At 39.6% G+C, this 13,977-nt stretch overlaps 1 protein-coding gene across 10 annotated transcripts in view; it reads right to left on the minus strand.

Moving 5' to 3' along the window:
- TBC1D5 (TBC1 domain family member 5) overlaps window positions 1-13,977 on the minus strand; it is a 252,557-nt gene that overhangs the window by 114,166 nt on the left and 124,414 nt on the right. For all 10 annotated transcript variants that reach the window (XM_079947228.1, XM_079947229.1, XM_079947230.1 and 7 more), the window contains 4 exons: window positions 4,379-4,487; window positions 3,480-3,569; window positions 3,316-3,387; window positions 264-331 (listed from right to left, as the gene is read on the minus strand). In XM_079947228.1, the coding sequence (XP_079803354.1) occupies window positions 264-331; window positions 3,316-3,387; window positions 3,480-3,569; window positions 4,379-4,487 (339 nt within the window). The remainder of the gene's footprint in view (window positions 1-263; window positions 332-3,315; window positions 3,388-3,479; window positions 3,570-4,378; window positions 4,488-13,977) is intronic.

A 13,977-nucleotide genomic window follows, 5' to 3' on the forward strand; every position in this document is an offset into this window, starting at 1 on the left:
AGGGCTCATTCCCATGATCCTTGACATTAGAAATCTTATGCTCTACCAACTGAGCTATCCCAAGCTCTTGACAGTACAGCATTAATTAACTGCTGCTGATTGTTTTAACATTTTTATGTAAACTGTTTTCTGAGGTCCACCTGAAAAGCAGTATATAAATATTTTAAATAAATACAGAATGATAAATAATACCATGTAGGTGAGCTGGATGTTGCCTTACGGCCAAAGGTTGTCTATCTACAGCAATGTTTCACAACACTTACGTTCTTGTCACATCTTGTTCAATCATTCCTCGAAGTTCTTTATCTTGGAAAAATTTGTTCCAAAGACTCTGCAAAAGGGCAGACATTCACACGAAACACGGAATAAAACTGATGGTCTATGTAAAAAGTTTGTACAAATTGGAAACATGTTGCATTTGGGCTGCTTAAAAGAAGGCAATATTAGTGAATATCAAACTTTGGGAGGTTTTTGCCTTTTGATCAAGCTGCATTTTTTCAAAAAGCCTCACACAATTAGCTTTTTTCTATCATAGAATCACAGAGCTGGAAGAGGTCCCTTAAGGTCCTCTAGTCCAACCCCCAGGAATGCAGGAGTAAGCAGGGGGGCCATATGGGGATCAAACCCACAACCCTGGCATTATCAGCATCACGCTCTAGCCAACTGAGCTGAATGTCATGGAACCTAATATTATCATAGGTCCCCCCCTTATTTTTAGTTTGCATAAATACATTAAAACATTAGAAGTTGTAATGCTAAATATTGCTGGTGTGTTTTCTGCATCACTAAATGGTGACTTTTACATGCACATATACTTTACAGGTTGTTTTTTGTGGGGAAGAGGAAAGTTGCAATACAATGATGTCACACCACATGCTTTGTATCCCTAGACCAGAGGTGGCTAATCAGTGGACCTCCAGAATTAGCTGGACTCCATCTCCCATCATTCCTGACTGCAGGTCATGTTGGTCAGGGTTGTTGGGATTTAAGAGTCCAATAATAGCTGGAGGGCCACTGCTCCTGCCCTTGACTAGGGAAAAGAAGAAGAGGAGAGGCAAGGCTTCTTTCTTTGGTGACAGCCAAATGTCTCCTGCCATGTATAAACCAATGTGATGGTGAATCTACAACAAAACATTTACAGAGCCGCTCAATAACTATATTGTCCAATTAAGGCCAACAGCCATTCTTGAGATATTTTTACAATTCCACAGCTGCAAACATTTGCAGAAGGCCCTGATCAGTATTCATGCAAAGCTTAAATAAAATGGTTTAGTTCACTAGAAACTAACAGAAAGCGAGAAGCTTCCCAAAATGTCTGTGGGTACGTGGTCACTGGAGAGTCCAATATCGCCCTCGAAGCACTGTATGTTGCTTTAAAAATAATATGACATGCTAGTTCAATATGCAATGTATCAACATTATTGGTTCCACTTGATATTCACTGGAAGAATTAATCATGGTATATTCAGCTGTTTTTAAAATTGCAGAAATGTTTAAATAAAAGAGCTGATGACTAACATTTATTTTAAATGAATAAGAACAGGTGGCAACTCTCGGAGAGAATGAAACAAAGTCCCAGCTCTGATCTCTTGCTCATCAAGACATCATCAGCTGAAAGTGATGAATACTCAGCATGCTCCACTTTTGGAGAAGAGCATCTTCAGCTCCTTTTCGTCTGTTTAGAGATGGTATATCAAGTGCCATAGGCTTGCTTCACTTGGCTACTTGAATAGTGGACCTAAAGGTGAATTTGAATAGAGGCTGAACAAAAAAAATTCACTAGATGCAAATGGGAAAAAGAACATCTATAGCTTGCATAAAACTGTGTATTTATATTGGGAGTGATAAGGGAGTGAGTTCACACAATGCTGGCTGCTGGATGATGCAGATACTGCAACAGGCTTGAAGGATTAAACACCCCCTTGCTTAATGGTTGTCAACCTGACATTAGATGCTTGGGCCCTCAAAAAATCCACTTAGGAATCTTTTGAAATTGGACCCTGGTCTATGTCAAACTTTTGGATGTTGAATTTTTTACTGATGCTGACTGTGAATATACACTGCCATTTGATTTATCTATTTTTTCTAGCTAATCATGTTATAGTTCAGCAGTAGCCAATGTAGCATCTTCCATATGTTGTTGAACTCTCATAAACTTGAATCATTGGCAATTATCTCTTATAGTCGTCGTGACTAACTTGTCCCACTGATTTAAGTGAGGTTAAAGCATGTCTAAGAGGAAGGCACATTTGGCAAATCCTCAGCATGATCAACTCCTGCCCAGAAACCTATGTCCCCACTGTGGAAGTATGTGTGAATCCATAACTGGCCTCCACAGTAACCTATGGACACACTGTTAAGACCATATTCATGGAAGACAATCTTACTTGGCTACGAGTGATCACCAAAAAAGAAGAAAGCATGACTAATTTAATCTGATCCAACCCTATGATTTCTATATTTTTGTCTGGTTTTAAGTGTTTTTATTTCCTTTCCCCCCTTTTAGATCTTATTTCTATTTTGATGCTAGGTGTTAAGTTTGAAGGGTTGGCTGATAGAATATTATTTTTTTACATGATGTACAGATCCTTTCCTACTGAAATTCCCTATTCAGTCACATCCTTGAGCTACTATCCACTTCAGGCAACTATGGGAACAAACAATAACTGTGTTTATCACACCACCATACAGCGTCACAAGTACTGTGAACTATGATAGTAGGCCATGATACATTTAAGATGTATACTGTGTTATCTAGTACTATTTTTCTTGAAAAAGAGGTGCCAGAACTCACGATGACTGCCTCCCATGTTCTCTTTAGAATGGCAATAGCACCCACCTGAAAGGTGTCAGAACTGAGTTCTGATGAATTCCAGGTGACAAAAAGCCCTGGTGTTATGTCCTTTCCTTTGGATCAGGAGAACGCATGTTAACCACCCGAACTGACACTATCTCCTTTGACTGTGATATCTCAGCTAGCTGTACAATGCACACACTTTACCTATAATGTAGTACAAAGCAGTATTGCTGAGTTCACCATGAGAGCAGGAATTTTGCTCCTCGAGAAGAACACAAACCACAAGCTGACGTAACCTGGGTTGCAGCATTTTCAGAAAAAGAACTGTTAGTGTCTAAGGTACCAAAAGACACTGCAGTTCTAGCATATTCAGTGTCAAGGCACACCAAGCTGCAACCTCATTTCATCTCTTTTGGATTAGCTGTCCATATCAAGGATTCTTCTACTCTTTACTTGATGAAGAGCATCAGAGGTTTTATTGCATGCTCCGGACATAATATAAAATAGGTTATAATTACCCCTTCATCCTGTGAAAGTGGGTTGTTGATCATCAAGTCTTGTTGTCCAGCTTTTCGAGGATTTGTAATATGCTGTGAATAGGAATTAAGACCTTTAGATTCTCTATTAGACATGCGGAAAATATTGAGGCAGATGGAAGGAAATATGTCTGGATTCAACTTACAATTTCTTTAATCTTGTTATACAGTGTTCTTAATTTTGTTGTTTTACTGATCCATTGACTTCTGTCAGAGGGGAGAACATTCAGAAACAGCTGCAGATCAATGAAACGTTGGTTGGTTAGAAAGACAAGCAAGTTATATTGACGTAGTGACACTTTCTAAACAGAATCATATTTGTAATTTGGAGCTTTGGTATTTCGTGGTAGGATATAGTAAACTGAAATAACCGTGGTGTGCATGTTCAAAGGATTCACTGAAAGGCATCTGCCAAAGATGTTAAGCCATCAAACAGGATCCTCTTTAATACTTCTCACTTGTGAAGTATCTTTGGTATATTTTGCATCATATTGTGCTATGTAATGTGATATTGTAAATAAGTTGCTTCAACAGGTTAATCATATATTCTGACAGACCATACCTGCTTCACTTGTCAGCTCCACAGACTCCTTGCCTGTTGGCAATTGACCTGAGCAGCCCCTCCTACTTTGCTTAACCCAATCCTATAGGAAGGTTGCTTAGGGTTCTTATAGTCTCATCCCATAAAAAGAAAAGGATATATGGAACTATTTTAAAAGCAGGGATGACTGATAAATCCTGGCTAAAGATCTTAAAGATTAGTTGCACCTTCAGTGAAAAAATACGACTTTGATAAAAAAAAAATTGCAATGAAGCATGCCCAAGTGAAATATAATTGACATAAATCCTTCAATATGAACAGTAATTTAGTTGTAAGGTATTTCAAATCATTAATTGTTCTGTGAATTATAAAAATCAACAGAAGAACACTGGGATGGAATCTTTCAAAATTCAATTGACTCTTTACATCAGCAATCTTCAAGTGCATCAGGTAATACGTTGGTATATTACAACTACAAGCTGTAAATAAATATTTTCTTCTTACCTTCCAACAAACACTACGGAACCTGCTGCTTCTCAGCTGCCCATTAATCCCCTTCAGCCGTATTGTTGCCAAGTAATTGTTGTTTACAAATAATTCTTCCCATTCTTTGCTACATGGAATGAACAGGGGGGGAAAGAACTTTTAAAAATTATTATTAAAGACTTAGCTGACTGTGAAGCAATATAACATGAAGTAATTTTGGGTAAACAAAAGGAAAGGAAGTTTTAAATGTATATATTTAGCAGTGTGCTATTTCTAAACGCATGGTTGTCTTTTTGGACACATTTCTTCCCTGGATTTAATGAATATGTAGATCACTATAATTATGCCAGCTACTGAAATTCATAATGTCTGTGGAGGCTATTCCATTTCCTCTAAAATGTTGGTACTGCAGTTCAGTGAATAAACAAGAGAAATGAATATTAATATAAGCACATTTGGGTTTCAACCATAGATAAAGCAGTACCTATTTGAAAGAATAATACCTAATTTCAAAATATGGTACAAGGAAGTATAGTGTTGACTATTATTTCTGAACATGACACATTTGCCTAAATGAAGCCTCTTTTCTACATAACGTCAAGCTGGGCAGTTAAGCATAATAGAAGATGACTTCCGTTAACTTTTAGTGCTGTTTACTATTGCAGTCTCTTCCACTTCTTTCTACATGATCAGTCTTAAAAATTTAACAGGTGCTAGCAAATTTTTAAAAAATAAATTTTAAAAAACCCCTCACTGTATAAACTGTTAAAGGCAAGCTTGAGTACCTTGCAGTACCTACGGCTGACTAGATAAACAACCTAAATATGCCTCCTAGGCACAAAGACACCAGGGGCCTAACACCTGTGCTTCATTAATGTACAAGTAAATCTACTCTACTGGGAAACAATTGGAAATTAATTGTCCCAAACCATTTAGTGAATTTGAATACAAGAATTAAACTATATTTTCTCTATTTTCCACTGAACTGAATCTCTAGAACAATACCACCCACCTGAGGATCTAAAGTGAAATAGCCCAAAGACTTCCTTGAGTCACTGAATTAACAAATATAATTTGAGTAAAACAAAAACAAAGACAAACTAAAACTTCTTCTCACCAGGTATTTACATAAGCAAAATCAGAGATTCCTTGGTTTGTGGGAGAAGGAGAAGGTAGGTCATGAAGTAAAAGCAGGCTATGCCTCAGTTGCCACATTTGGTGAAAGTTAAAGGTTTATGGTTTTTCTTCCTCAGATAAAAGTATGAATGGTAACTCAGACCAAACATTGGTTACAGTTCTTGATTTGTGTGGAGCAAGACAAACCAAGAGCCTGGGTTCAAACACAATGCTAACTCAAAGTGGTGCCTCAGCAGCGGAAGGAGGCAGCTACTATCACCTTTGCTCCTGACCTGATCATTTGCTCATTCGTGCAAAATGTTTGCCTCCGTGTTCCACAAGACCCAGGTCACTGCTAGGATTCCAAACTGGGCAATGTACTTGTTGGGCAAAGTAATGTGCAACTCCTAGAAAAACTTTTGCAGGCTAAGCTTTGTTCTGATCAAGCAAATACAATAGAATAAAGAATCCAGACATATGTTTAAAAGAATTGGGGCATACATGAAGATACTTTACAAAACTATTCTGATCTGATAAACGATATAAAAGAAGAAAATGCAGAAAGCAGAAACCACTGTTGCCAGCTATTTGTTCTGTGGAAGGAACAAAACACGCCTAATAAAAATGTGTGTTTTACCAAGTCTTCTATCTAGAAAAAATGTTTTTTTGCACAGCATAGTGTCTGAAACTTTTATGGGAAATTTAGCAGAAATTTAAGAGTTGCAGATTAGTAATGCCAGCCAGAGACATTAAAGCCTGGCCTCAGAAACAGGAAGAGCTTCAGCATTAGGACTGCAGGTGCCAAGATCAACCAGATAAACACTGTTATCTATAATTACTTCATTTTTAGCTTAAATCACAGGTAATGAGGGAACTCAGTCTCGAAAAGGCAATTAAGAACTGTACACAGTCTTTCTGCTTTTTGTACAAAGAAAAATATTTTAGAAATTGTTCAAAGATTGATCCATTTTAATTCACCTAGATTTTTTTTTAAAAAATAACATTCAAATAATTACTAGTAGTACAAAGGCAAACAGTTTACAAGAGTGTAGGACATATTTGTTACTGACATTGGCTAAAATAATGAACCACAAAGCCATACAACTATCTAGTAAAATTAAAAATTATCCAATATATCATTTAAGTATCCCTGGTATTTTTATTATGTGGTCATTTCATAATTTTCATAAAACTTTATATACAAATAGTCTATATGTGTACATTTAGCAACAAGAAACCAGTTATTCCTCATATACAAAATAATCTCATGCTCTGTGAGAAGGGAGGTGAGGGCCCATAGAATCGAGAAGAACCACTCCATGGTAGAGATGGCGGTCTGCTGGCAGAATGGCACATCTCCAGGACAGCAGTGAAAATCTTCACTGATGCCACTATCCTACTAGCAATGTCCTGTGAGTGGTGGGGATCAAAACAGGACATTCTGAAGGTGTGTCAGAGGAGATGACAGCTTTGCAGGATCCTAAGCCCCTTCACTCTCCCAAAAGGCTCCATAAGAGACCTCAAAACCATGTCAGTTCTGAAGCTGGCATAATTTATTCCCACCCACTGCAGTCAATGGGAGAGAGCGGGGAGAGAAATGGAACAGAGGAGGCCACTCACATCTCCCACCCTGACCACCATGAGTCACCAGGGATTTGAATAAGGCAGTTGCTTCCTATAGAATCTGTGCTCCCTGCTCCCCTGCAACAGATCACTCAGCTAGTCTCTCTGGTTCTCCAGTGCTTAGGAGTCTTGAATTTTTGGCAGAGGAATTTAATAAACAGCAAAGAATAAAGTGGCTTTTAAGTACAGTGGTGCCTCGCAAGACGAAAAGAATCCGTTCCACGAGTCTCTTCGTCTAGCGGTTTTTTCGTCTTGCGAAGCAACCATATTAGCGGCTTAGCGCTATTAGCGGCTTAGCGGCTATTAGCAGCTTAGCGGCTTAGAAAAAGGGAGAAAAAAGCGAAAAAAATCGCAAGACGTTTTCGTCTTGCGAAGCAAGCCCATAGGGAAATTCGTCTTGCGAAGCGCCTTGAAAAACGGAAAACCCTTTCGTCTAGCGGGTTTTTCGTCTTGCGAGGCATTCGTCTTGCGGGGCACCACTGTATCAGTGTTCAGCATATGGTTGTCAAGGGTTGGGTATGGAGGTGATGAAGCATCTATTCCCCCCCCCCTTAAATTGACATTTCTCATCTGATTAACAGAGATGGGCATTTCACTCCATTCAGATAATGGGTGCAAATATCCAGAACAGGGAAAGCCAACATGCTGCCCTTGAAATATTTTGGGCTACGAATCCCATCATACCTGGCCAATGGCCATGTGGCTGGGTCTCATGGGAGCTGTAGTCCAATATAAATCTGAAGACTACCACATTGTCAGCTTCTACCTTTCTATATCAATGGTAGCCCAAGAGCCAAACATGAATCAAACTGGAACTACTTTTGCCCCATTGTCACAAATGTAGGGCATGGGATCAGAATTGAATCTGATGGTGTGAACTAAACACACTAGGGAGCAAGCAATACTGAACACAATATAATCCACTTCGGAGTAAACATCCGCAGGATTGCACTGTAAGACCCTAAAACTTTATATGTTCATAAATCAACAAGATGCAGTCTCCAAACCATTTAATATGCTGGATGCTAACAACAGATAATGGGTTGCCAACATTTTTGGACAAGTGAGCAACAATTTTGAATTTTGAGGGTTAAACTGGAGTCAGTCACAGAATGGCGGCCATGGAAGCATCACATAACACAATATTAGAGAGAGAGATTGCTGGTTCTTTGACCCCACACCCCTGGCCCGACAACCTCATGCTTACCATGAGAAGTCAGCAATGTCCTGCTAGCCCTGACTGTGAAAAGACAACTGTTAAGGCTCAATAACCAATTTTTCTCATTGCCAATCCTGTACAAACTTACCTGGGATTAAATCTCATTAAACACAAAGGGACTTCCTTCTGAATAAAGCATTAAGATAATGCTTTATTATTAATAAGTGCTTGGCTTTAAGTCCTGCATAGCATGAGACATGCCTCAGCCTTTTAGCAAAGTTTTCACATTTGTATTTGCTATTGGAGGGAGGAGGGTTAACATCCACACAACTTGTTTAGCTGTATTTGTGCAGAAAATAACTTCTAGGGACTACCTGATCTCAGATGAACCCACCACAGGAAATATGGATCCTGGTTACTAGGAAAAAAGAAAGAACAAACTATGGAGATACAAAGGACTTATTTGAAAGGAATAAGCTGAAGCAGGAGAAGTTCACAAAATGAAAAATGAAAGCTGCAGGTATTTAGGACCTGAGGGATTCCTACGGCCTGCTGTCTAAACTACTCATTTATGGATCATAACTCTGGCTTCAGCTTTCCTCTGAAGTCAGGTACTTGAAGACCAGGACTCAGGCTGCTTTCACATCTCTGTGTTAATGTGCATGCGGGTTGCATAGATCTAATTTTCCATGTGTCCTTTTGTGCACATTAGTTTACACATGGGAACTTTCAACTGAATTCTATTTCAATGTTTCTCATCTACACTAGTGGGCTGCACTTGATGAGATGTAATGGTACTGTGCGTTGCACCCCAAACCCCTCTCCCCTCAAGGACTACTTCCCAACTTTCCCTAAATTCCAGACTGTTGAGATCCATTGTGGGCATATGCACATGTATTTGTTTACCTGTGCATGTGGCATTTTTATTTTCAAGATACAAATGTTCTGATATTTCAGATTTGCACAGAAAGTGAGTTTAAAAAGTGCACAAACGTGTGTGTTGTGGCCAGACCTACTAAGGAACGTCTCACCAACAGAAGGGGGGGGGGGCTTGATAGATGGCACTCAGATAAACACCACCACATATGTAAAGCAAAAGAGGTGGGTGAAATAGACAAATTGTTTGAATAGTGTCATGTGATGCAATAGTTGCAAACACTATTCTCTGATAAAAAGAAAAATAACTTTAAAATCTATTAACTGCAGAGTTACTGAAAGATTCTGACACCTTTGTCTGCTACAGGATACGTGAAACTAAAATTCTAGTATTTGCAATCATCTGCAGACTCCCGAACTACTAAACTTGGCCAACAACTTGCTTGTGGTTCTGCAGCAGATGTTCTTGCTTTTAGGTCACTAAAAACCTTATGGACTAGTTTCACTCTCCAAGGAGGAAGTGCCAGCATGATTAAGATCTGAAAAAGCACAACTCAACACCACCAGAAGCATGGTGCCATTTATCTGTCAATTTCAGTCACACTGGCACCAAGATGATTTGAGCTTAGAGTTTAAATGAATCCTGATAGCATTATTGCAGTGCATTACTTAGGCCCACTGTGCTTAGGAACTTTTAATAAATATTTTAATTCACACTTACTTCAGTAATGAACAATGGCCATCTGTGTGTGTGTGAGATGGTACTTGTTAAACTTTAAAAACCCACGACAAAGACATTAACATAAAGCACATAAGATATTAAAGGAATGGTGGGATTTATCAGAATAAATGGAGCTGTTTCGAAATTATAGCTACAGAAGAGAAATGACTCGAAAACACCAATTATTATTTTTCTATTTACTATTTTTTAATACTATTTTTTGCTTCTTGGAAAAACTTCCATTAATGCTTCCACTAAAGTGGTTTGTAGAAATAAGAGATGAAGAGGCAACTGCTCCAGTTTTCTGGTTCTTTCCCTCTGTTGACAATATTAAAGGTCAAAGGCAAGAAGTAGCTCTTCAGCTCTCTCCATGCAGAGGTGCTGCGTGTAGGAACTGGTTCCTGCCATCTCTGCTTGTCCTAGAAGGAGAAGATTCTTAAACACTAAGGTAATCTATAGCAGGGACGCGGGTGGCGCTGTGGGTAAAACCGCAGCGCCTAGGACTTGCTGATCGCATGGTCGGCAGTTCGAATCCCACGGTGGGGTGCGCTCCCGTCGTTCGGTCCCAGCGCCTGCCAACCTAGCAGTGCAACCCCGGGGTGCAAGTAGATAAATCTTACGGGAAGGTAAACGGCATTCCGTGTGCTGCGCTGGCTCGCCAGATGCAGCTTGTCACGCTGGCCACGTGACCCGGAAGTGTCTGCGGACAGCGCTGGCTCCCGGCCTATAGAGTGAGATGAGCGCACAACCCTAGAGTCTGGCAAGACTGGCCCGTACGGGCAGGGGTACCTTTACCTTTACCTTTAATCTATAGCAGCGATAGCTCCCTGGTGGCACAAGGTGGGCTGCTCATATTGTCTTCTGTCTCTGACCTTTGTTTCATCCACTAATATCCCGTTAAGGCAGGAGACAGAGTCAATCATACTGCACACTTGAATGGCTGTATTTCCAGGTCTGCCATTTCTCACATGTCTGTGACTGAAGTTACTAGAACCCACTAGAATTATAAGAAGGCAATATAAGAGAAGTCCTCTTGTTTGGATGGGGTAAGTAACATGAAGCAGAGATCAGGAATAAATAGACAGTTTTTTCCAATGGAGAAATGAAGAAAGTGCTGATGATACTAAATTGTTCAGGGTCATTAAAACAGAAATGGATTGTGAAGAGCTCTAAAAGGACCTATTCAAACTCAGTGAATGGGTGGGGGAAAGGCAAATGTGATTCAGTGTAAACTAACGTAAAGTGATGACTGTCAGAGCAAAAAACCCCCTAATTTCACATATACGCTTATGAGGTCTAAACTGGCAGTGACTGACCAGGAACAAGACCTTGGGGTTGCAGTGAAGATGTTGACTGGGTGTGCAGCAGGTGTGGAAAACGCAAATTCCATGCTGGGGTCATTAGGAAAGGAATTGAAAATAAAACTTCCAATATTATAATGTCGTTAATACAAATCTGTGGTGTGGCCACATTTGGAATACTGTGTACAGTTCTGGCTGCCTCACCTCAGAAAGGATATTGTAGAGTTGGAAAAGGTTCAGAAAAGGGCAGCCAAAATGATCAAGCAGAAACTTCCCCATGAGGAAAGGTTAAAGCACTGGGGGCTTTTTGGTTTTCATCCAGAGACCAGTAGAAGGTGACATGAAAGAAATATATAAAATTATGCATGGCGGGGAGAAAATGGTTCAAGAAAAGGTTATCATCCTCTTTCACAACACTAGAACTTTAGGATATCCAGTGAAGCTGAATTTTGGAGGACAGGCAAAATAAAGTACTTCTCCACATAGCACGTACTTAAACTATGGCATTCACTCCCACAGGAGGCAGGGATGGCTACCAACTTGAATGGCTTTAAAAGAGGATAACAGAAATTCAAGCAAGTCAAGGCTACCCGTAGCCGCTAGCCACAATGGCTAGGCTCTGCCTCCACAGTCAGGGGCAGTATGCTTCTAAATACCAGCTGCTAGAAACCGCAGAAGGACAGAATGCTCTTGTGCTTGCGTCCTGCTTGCAGGCTTCCCATAGGCACCTGGTCAGCCACTGTGAGAACAGGATACTGGACTACATGGGTCACTGGCCTGATCCAGTAGTCTCTTCTTATGTTCTTAACCCTTTCCAAAGGCTGCTTTCTTGTTAGAACTCTTCTTTGTGCTAATATTATTATCTAATTTTATTGCAATATGCTGAACAGGTGTTTCATAAAACAGAATCATTCTCTGATGCACCTGGAGATAATTCGGAATTGTAGACTAAATCTGTCCATTTAATTGGGAGGGAAATACTGCAATAATTTAATAAATATGGACAAGGGAGAGACAGAAAGAGTAATTCCTCCAACAAACATGCCAAAACTCAAGCACTTCTCTCTTCAGCTTGAAATTTGTGTTTATACTGTGACATGGATGATGTAGAATACAGTCCTCTTCCTAATTATACAGCCAGCATAGATCTCTCTCCTCCACTCTGTGGACCACAGGTTTTAAGAAGCAAGCAAAAGGGGAAAGCTGTGGTCCACAAAGTGGAGGGGAGAGACCTATGCTGGCAATAATCCCTGCCTAGTCCAATGTGGATGGTTGTGACAATGTACAACAAGCAGAGCAAAAATCTCCATGGGAACTTGCTGTAAAGAAGTGACAAACCTAGATCTACAGAGAAACCTGATGACCCCTTAGTCACCCAGCATAAAAGGTTATGTGGAACAGGGAAACATAAAATAGGTAGAGAAGATAAATATCTATTGGCTTTCCCCTTGCCTAAGCTGTAGCACTCTGAAACAAACAGCACCCTAAAATGGAAGGGTTCTACTACTCCTGCCCCCTAAAAATGAACATGGCTGTGATCATTTCACCAGGAGCAGGGTTGAAGGGAAAGCAAAAGGAGCCATATACATTTTTTATGGCTCATTTCCCTTCAAAATAAAGACCACAATATTTCCAGGAACACTTCCACTTTTAAGAAAATAGAGGAAAACACCATATTGCCTTCAGTCTGGTTTGCAAACCAAGTGGATCTACTCAGCAAGGATATACATAATTATGAATACACATGTGCTAGCATTCAGTTGCATAAGTGATCCTTGATTGAAAAAACACTGAGACCCATTGTTGAGACACTCAAGGAGCAGGTCCTCTCTTACATTTTTCTTGTCTCATGCTGGCATGAAACTCATGTAAGACAAACCATGATGTTGAAGTGTGAATGAGCAAGCATTCAAATTGTTGTATTCAAATTCAGGCTTATGGTTTGTCTCACTCAAACTACAGCTGGGGCTTGTTCTTGACTCAACACTTGTGGCTTGCTCGGAGCAAGGACAAACCACAAAACTGAGTTTAGATGTAGTATGAAGCCAAGCTAGTCTAAGTTCTAGGTAGCATGGTAGCAACAAGACTAGGTGAGGAGCAAAGCAGCCATGATTTTTCCTTTGCCTGCCTGTGCGCTTGCTCGTTCACACTTAGCCATGGTTTGACTTAGAGTTACGTGTGAACTGGTTATGAGGTGGACTTGGAAAATAATGCTTAAGTGGTATCAGAAAGAACTTCTAAAAAATCATCCTTACAGTGCTAGAACAAGAGTAAAGCAATCAACCCCCAACTAGAAGCAAGTAGAAAGTCTGCTGCACCATTCAGTCACCAATTCCTGCCTTGATCTACCCCTCCCACCTTATATACACATTGTTTATTTGCCTGATCCTAGAAAGACCACCTTAAGAAGATCCATATTAGCTTAATCATACTCTATTACAAGTCTTTCTTACAGAGTTCTGCAAAGCACTATTAACTTGGATGATACGGGCACAATTTAAATGAGTAACATTAAGCTAGTAAACTATTTTCAAGGAAATAGGAAGAAAAATAATTTGGAAACAAAATTATATTAAGTAAAGCATGAGGTGTCAATATTTAGTAGACTATTGTGCAAAATAATGCATCGAAATCATAACTCAGTAAAACAAGGGATATTAATGTTAATACTTATACGTGTTACACGTGAAATATAATTAATAGTAGTTAGAAAATCCTTAGAGAAAGTTATTTTGTCCTCAAAATTAGATTCTACAGAGTAAAAAACAAAAGCCTAATTGCCCCTCTCCCCAATCAGTTATTCATTAGTATATATTTTGGG

This window comes from Podarcis cretensis (assembly GCF_951804945.1).
Source record: "Podarcis cretensis genome assembly, chromosome: 12".
NCBI lineage: Eukaryota > Metazoa > Chordata > Lepidosauria > Squamata > Lacertidae > Podarcis > Podarcis cretensis.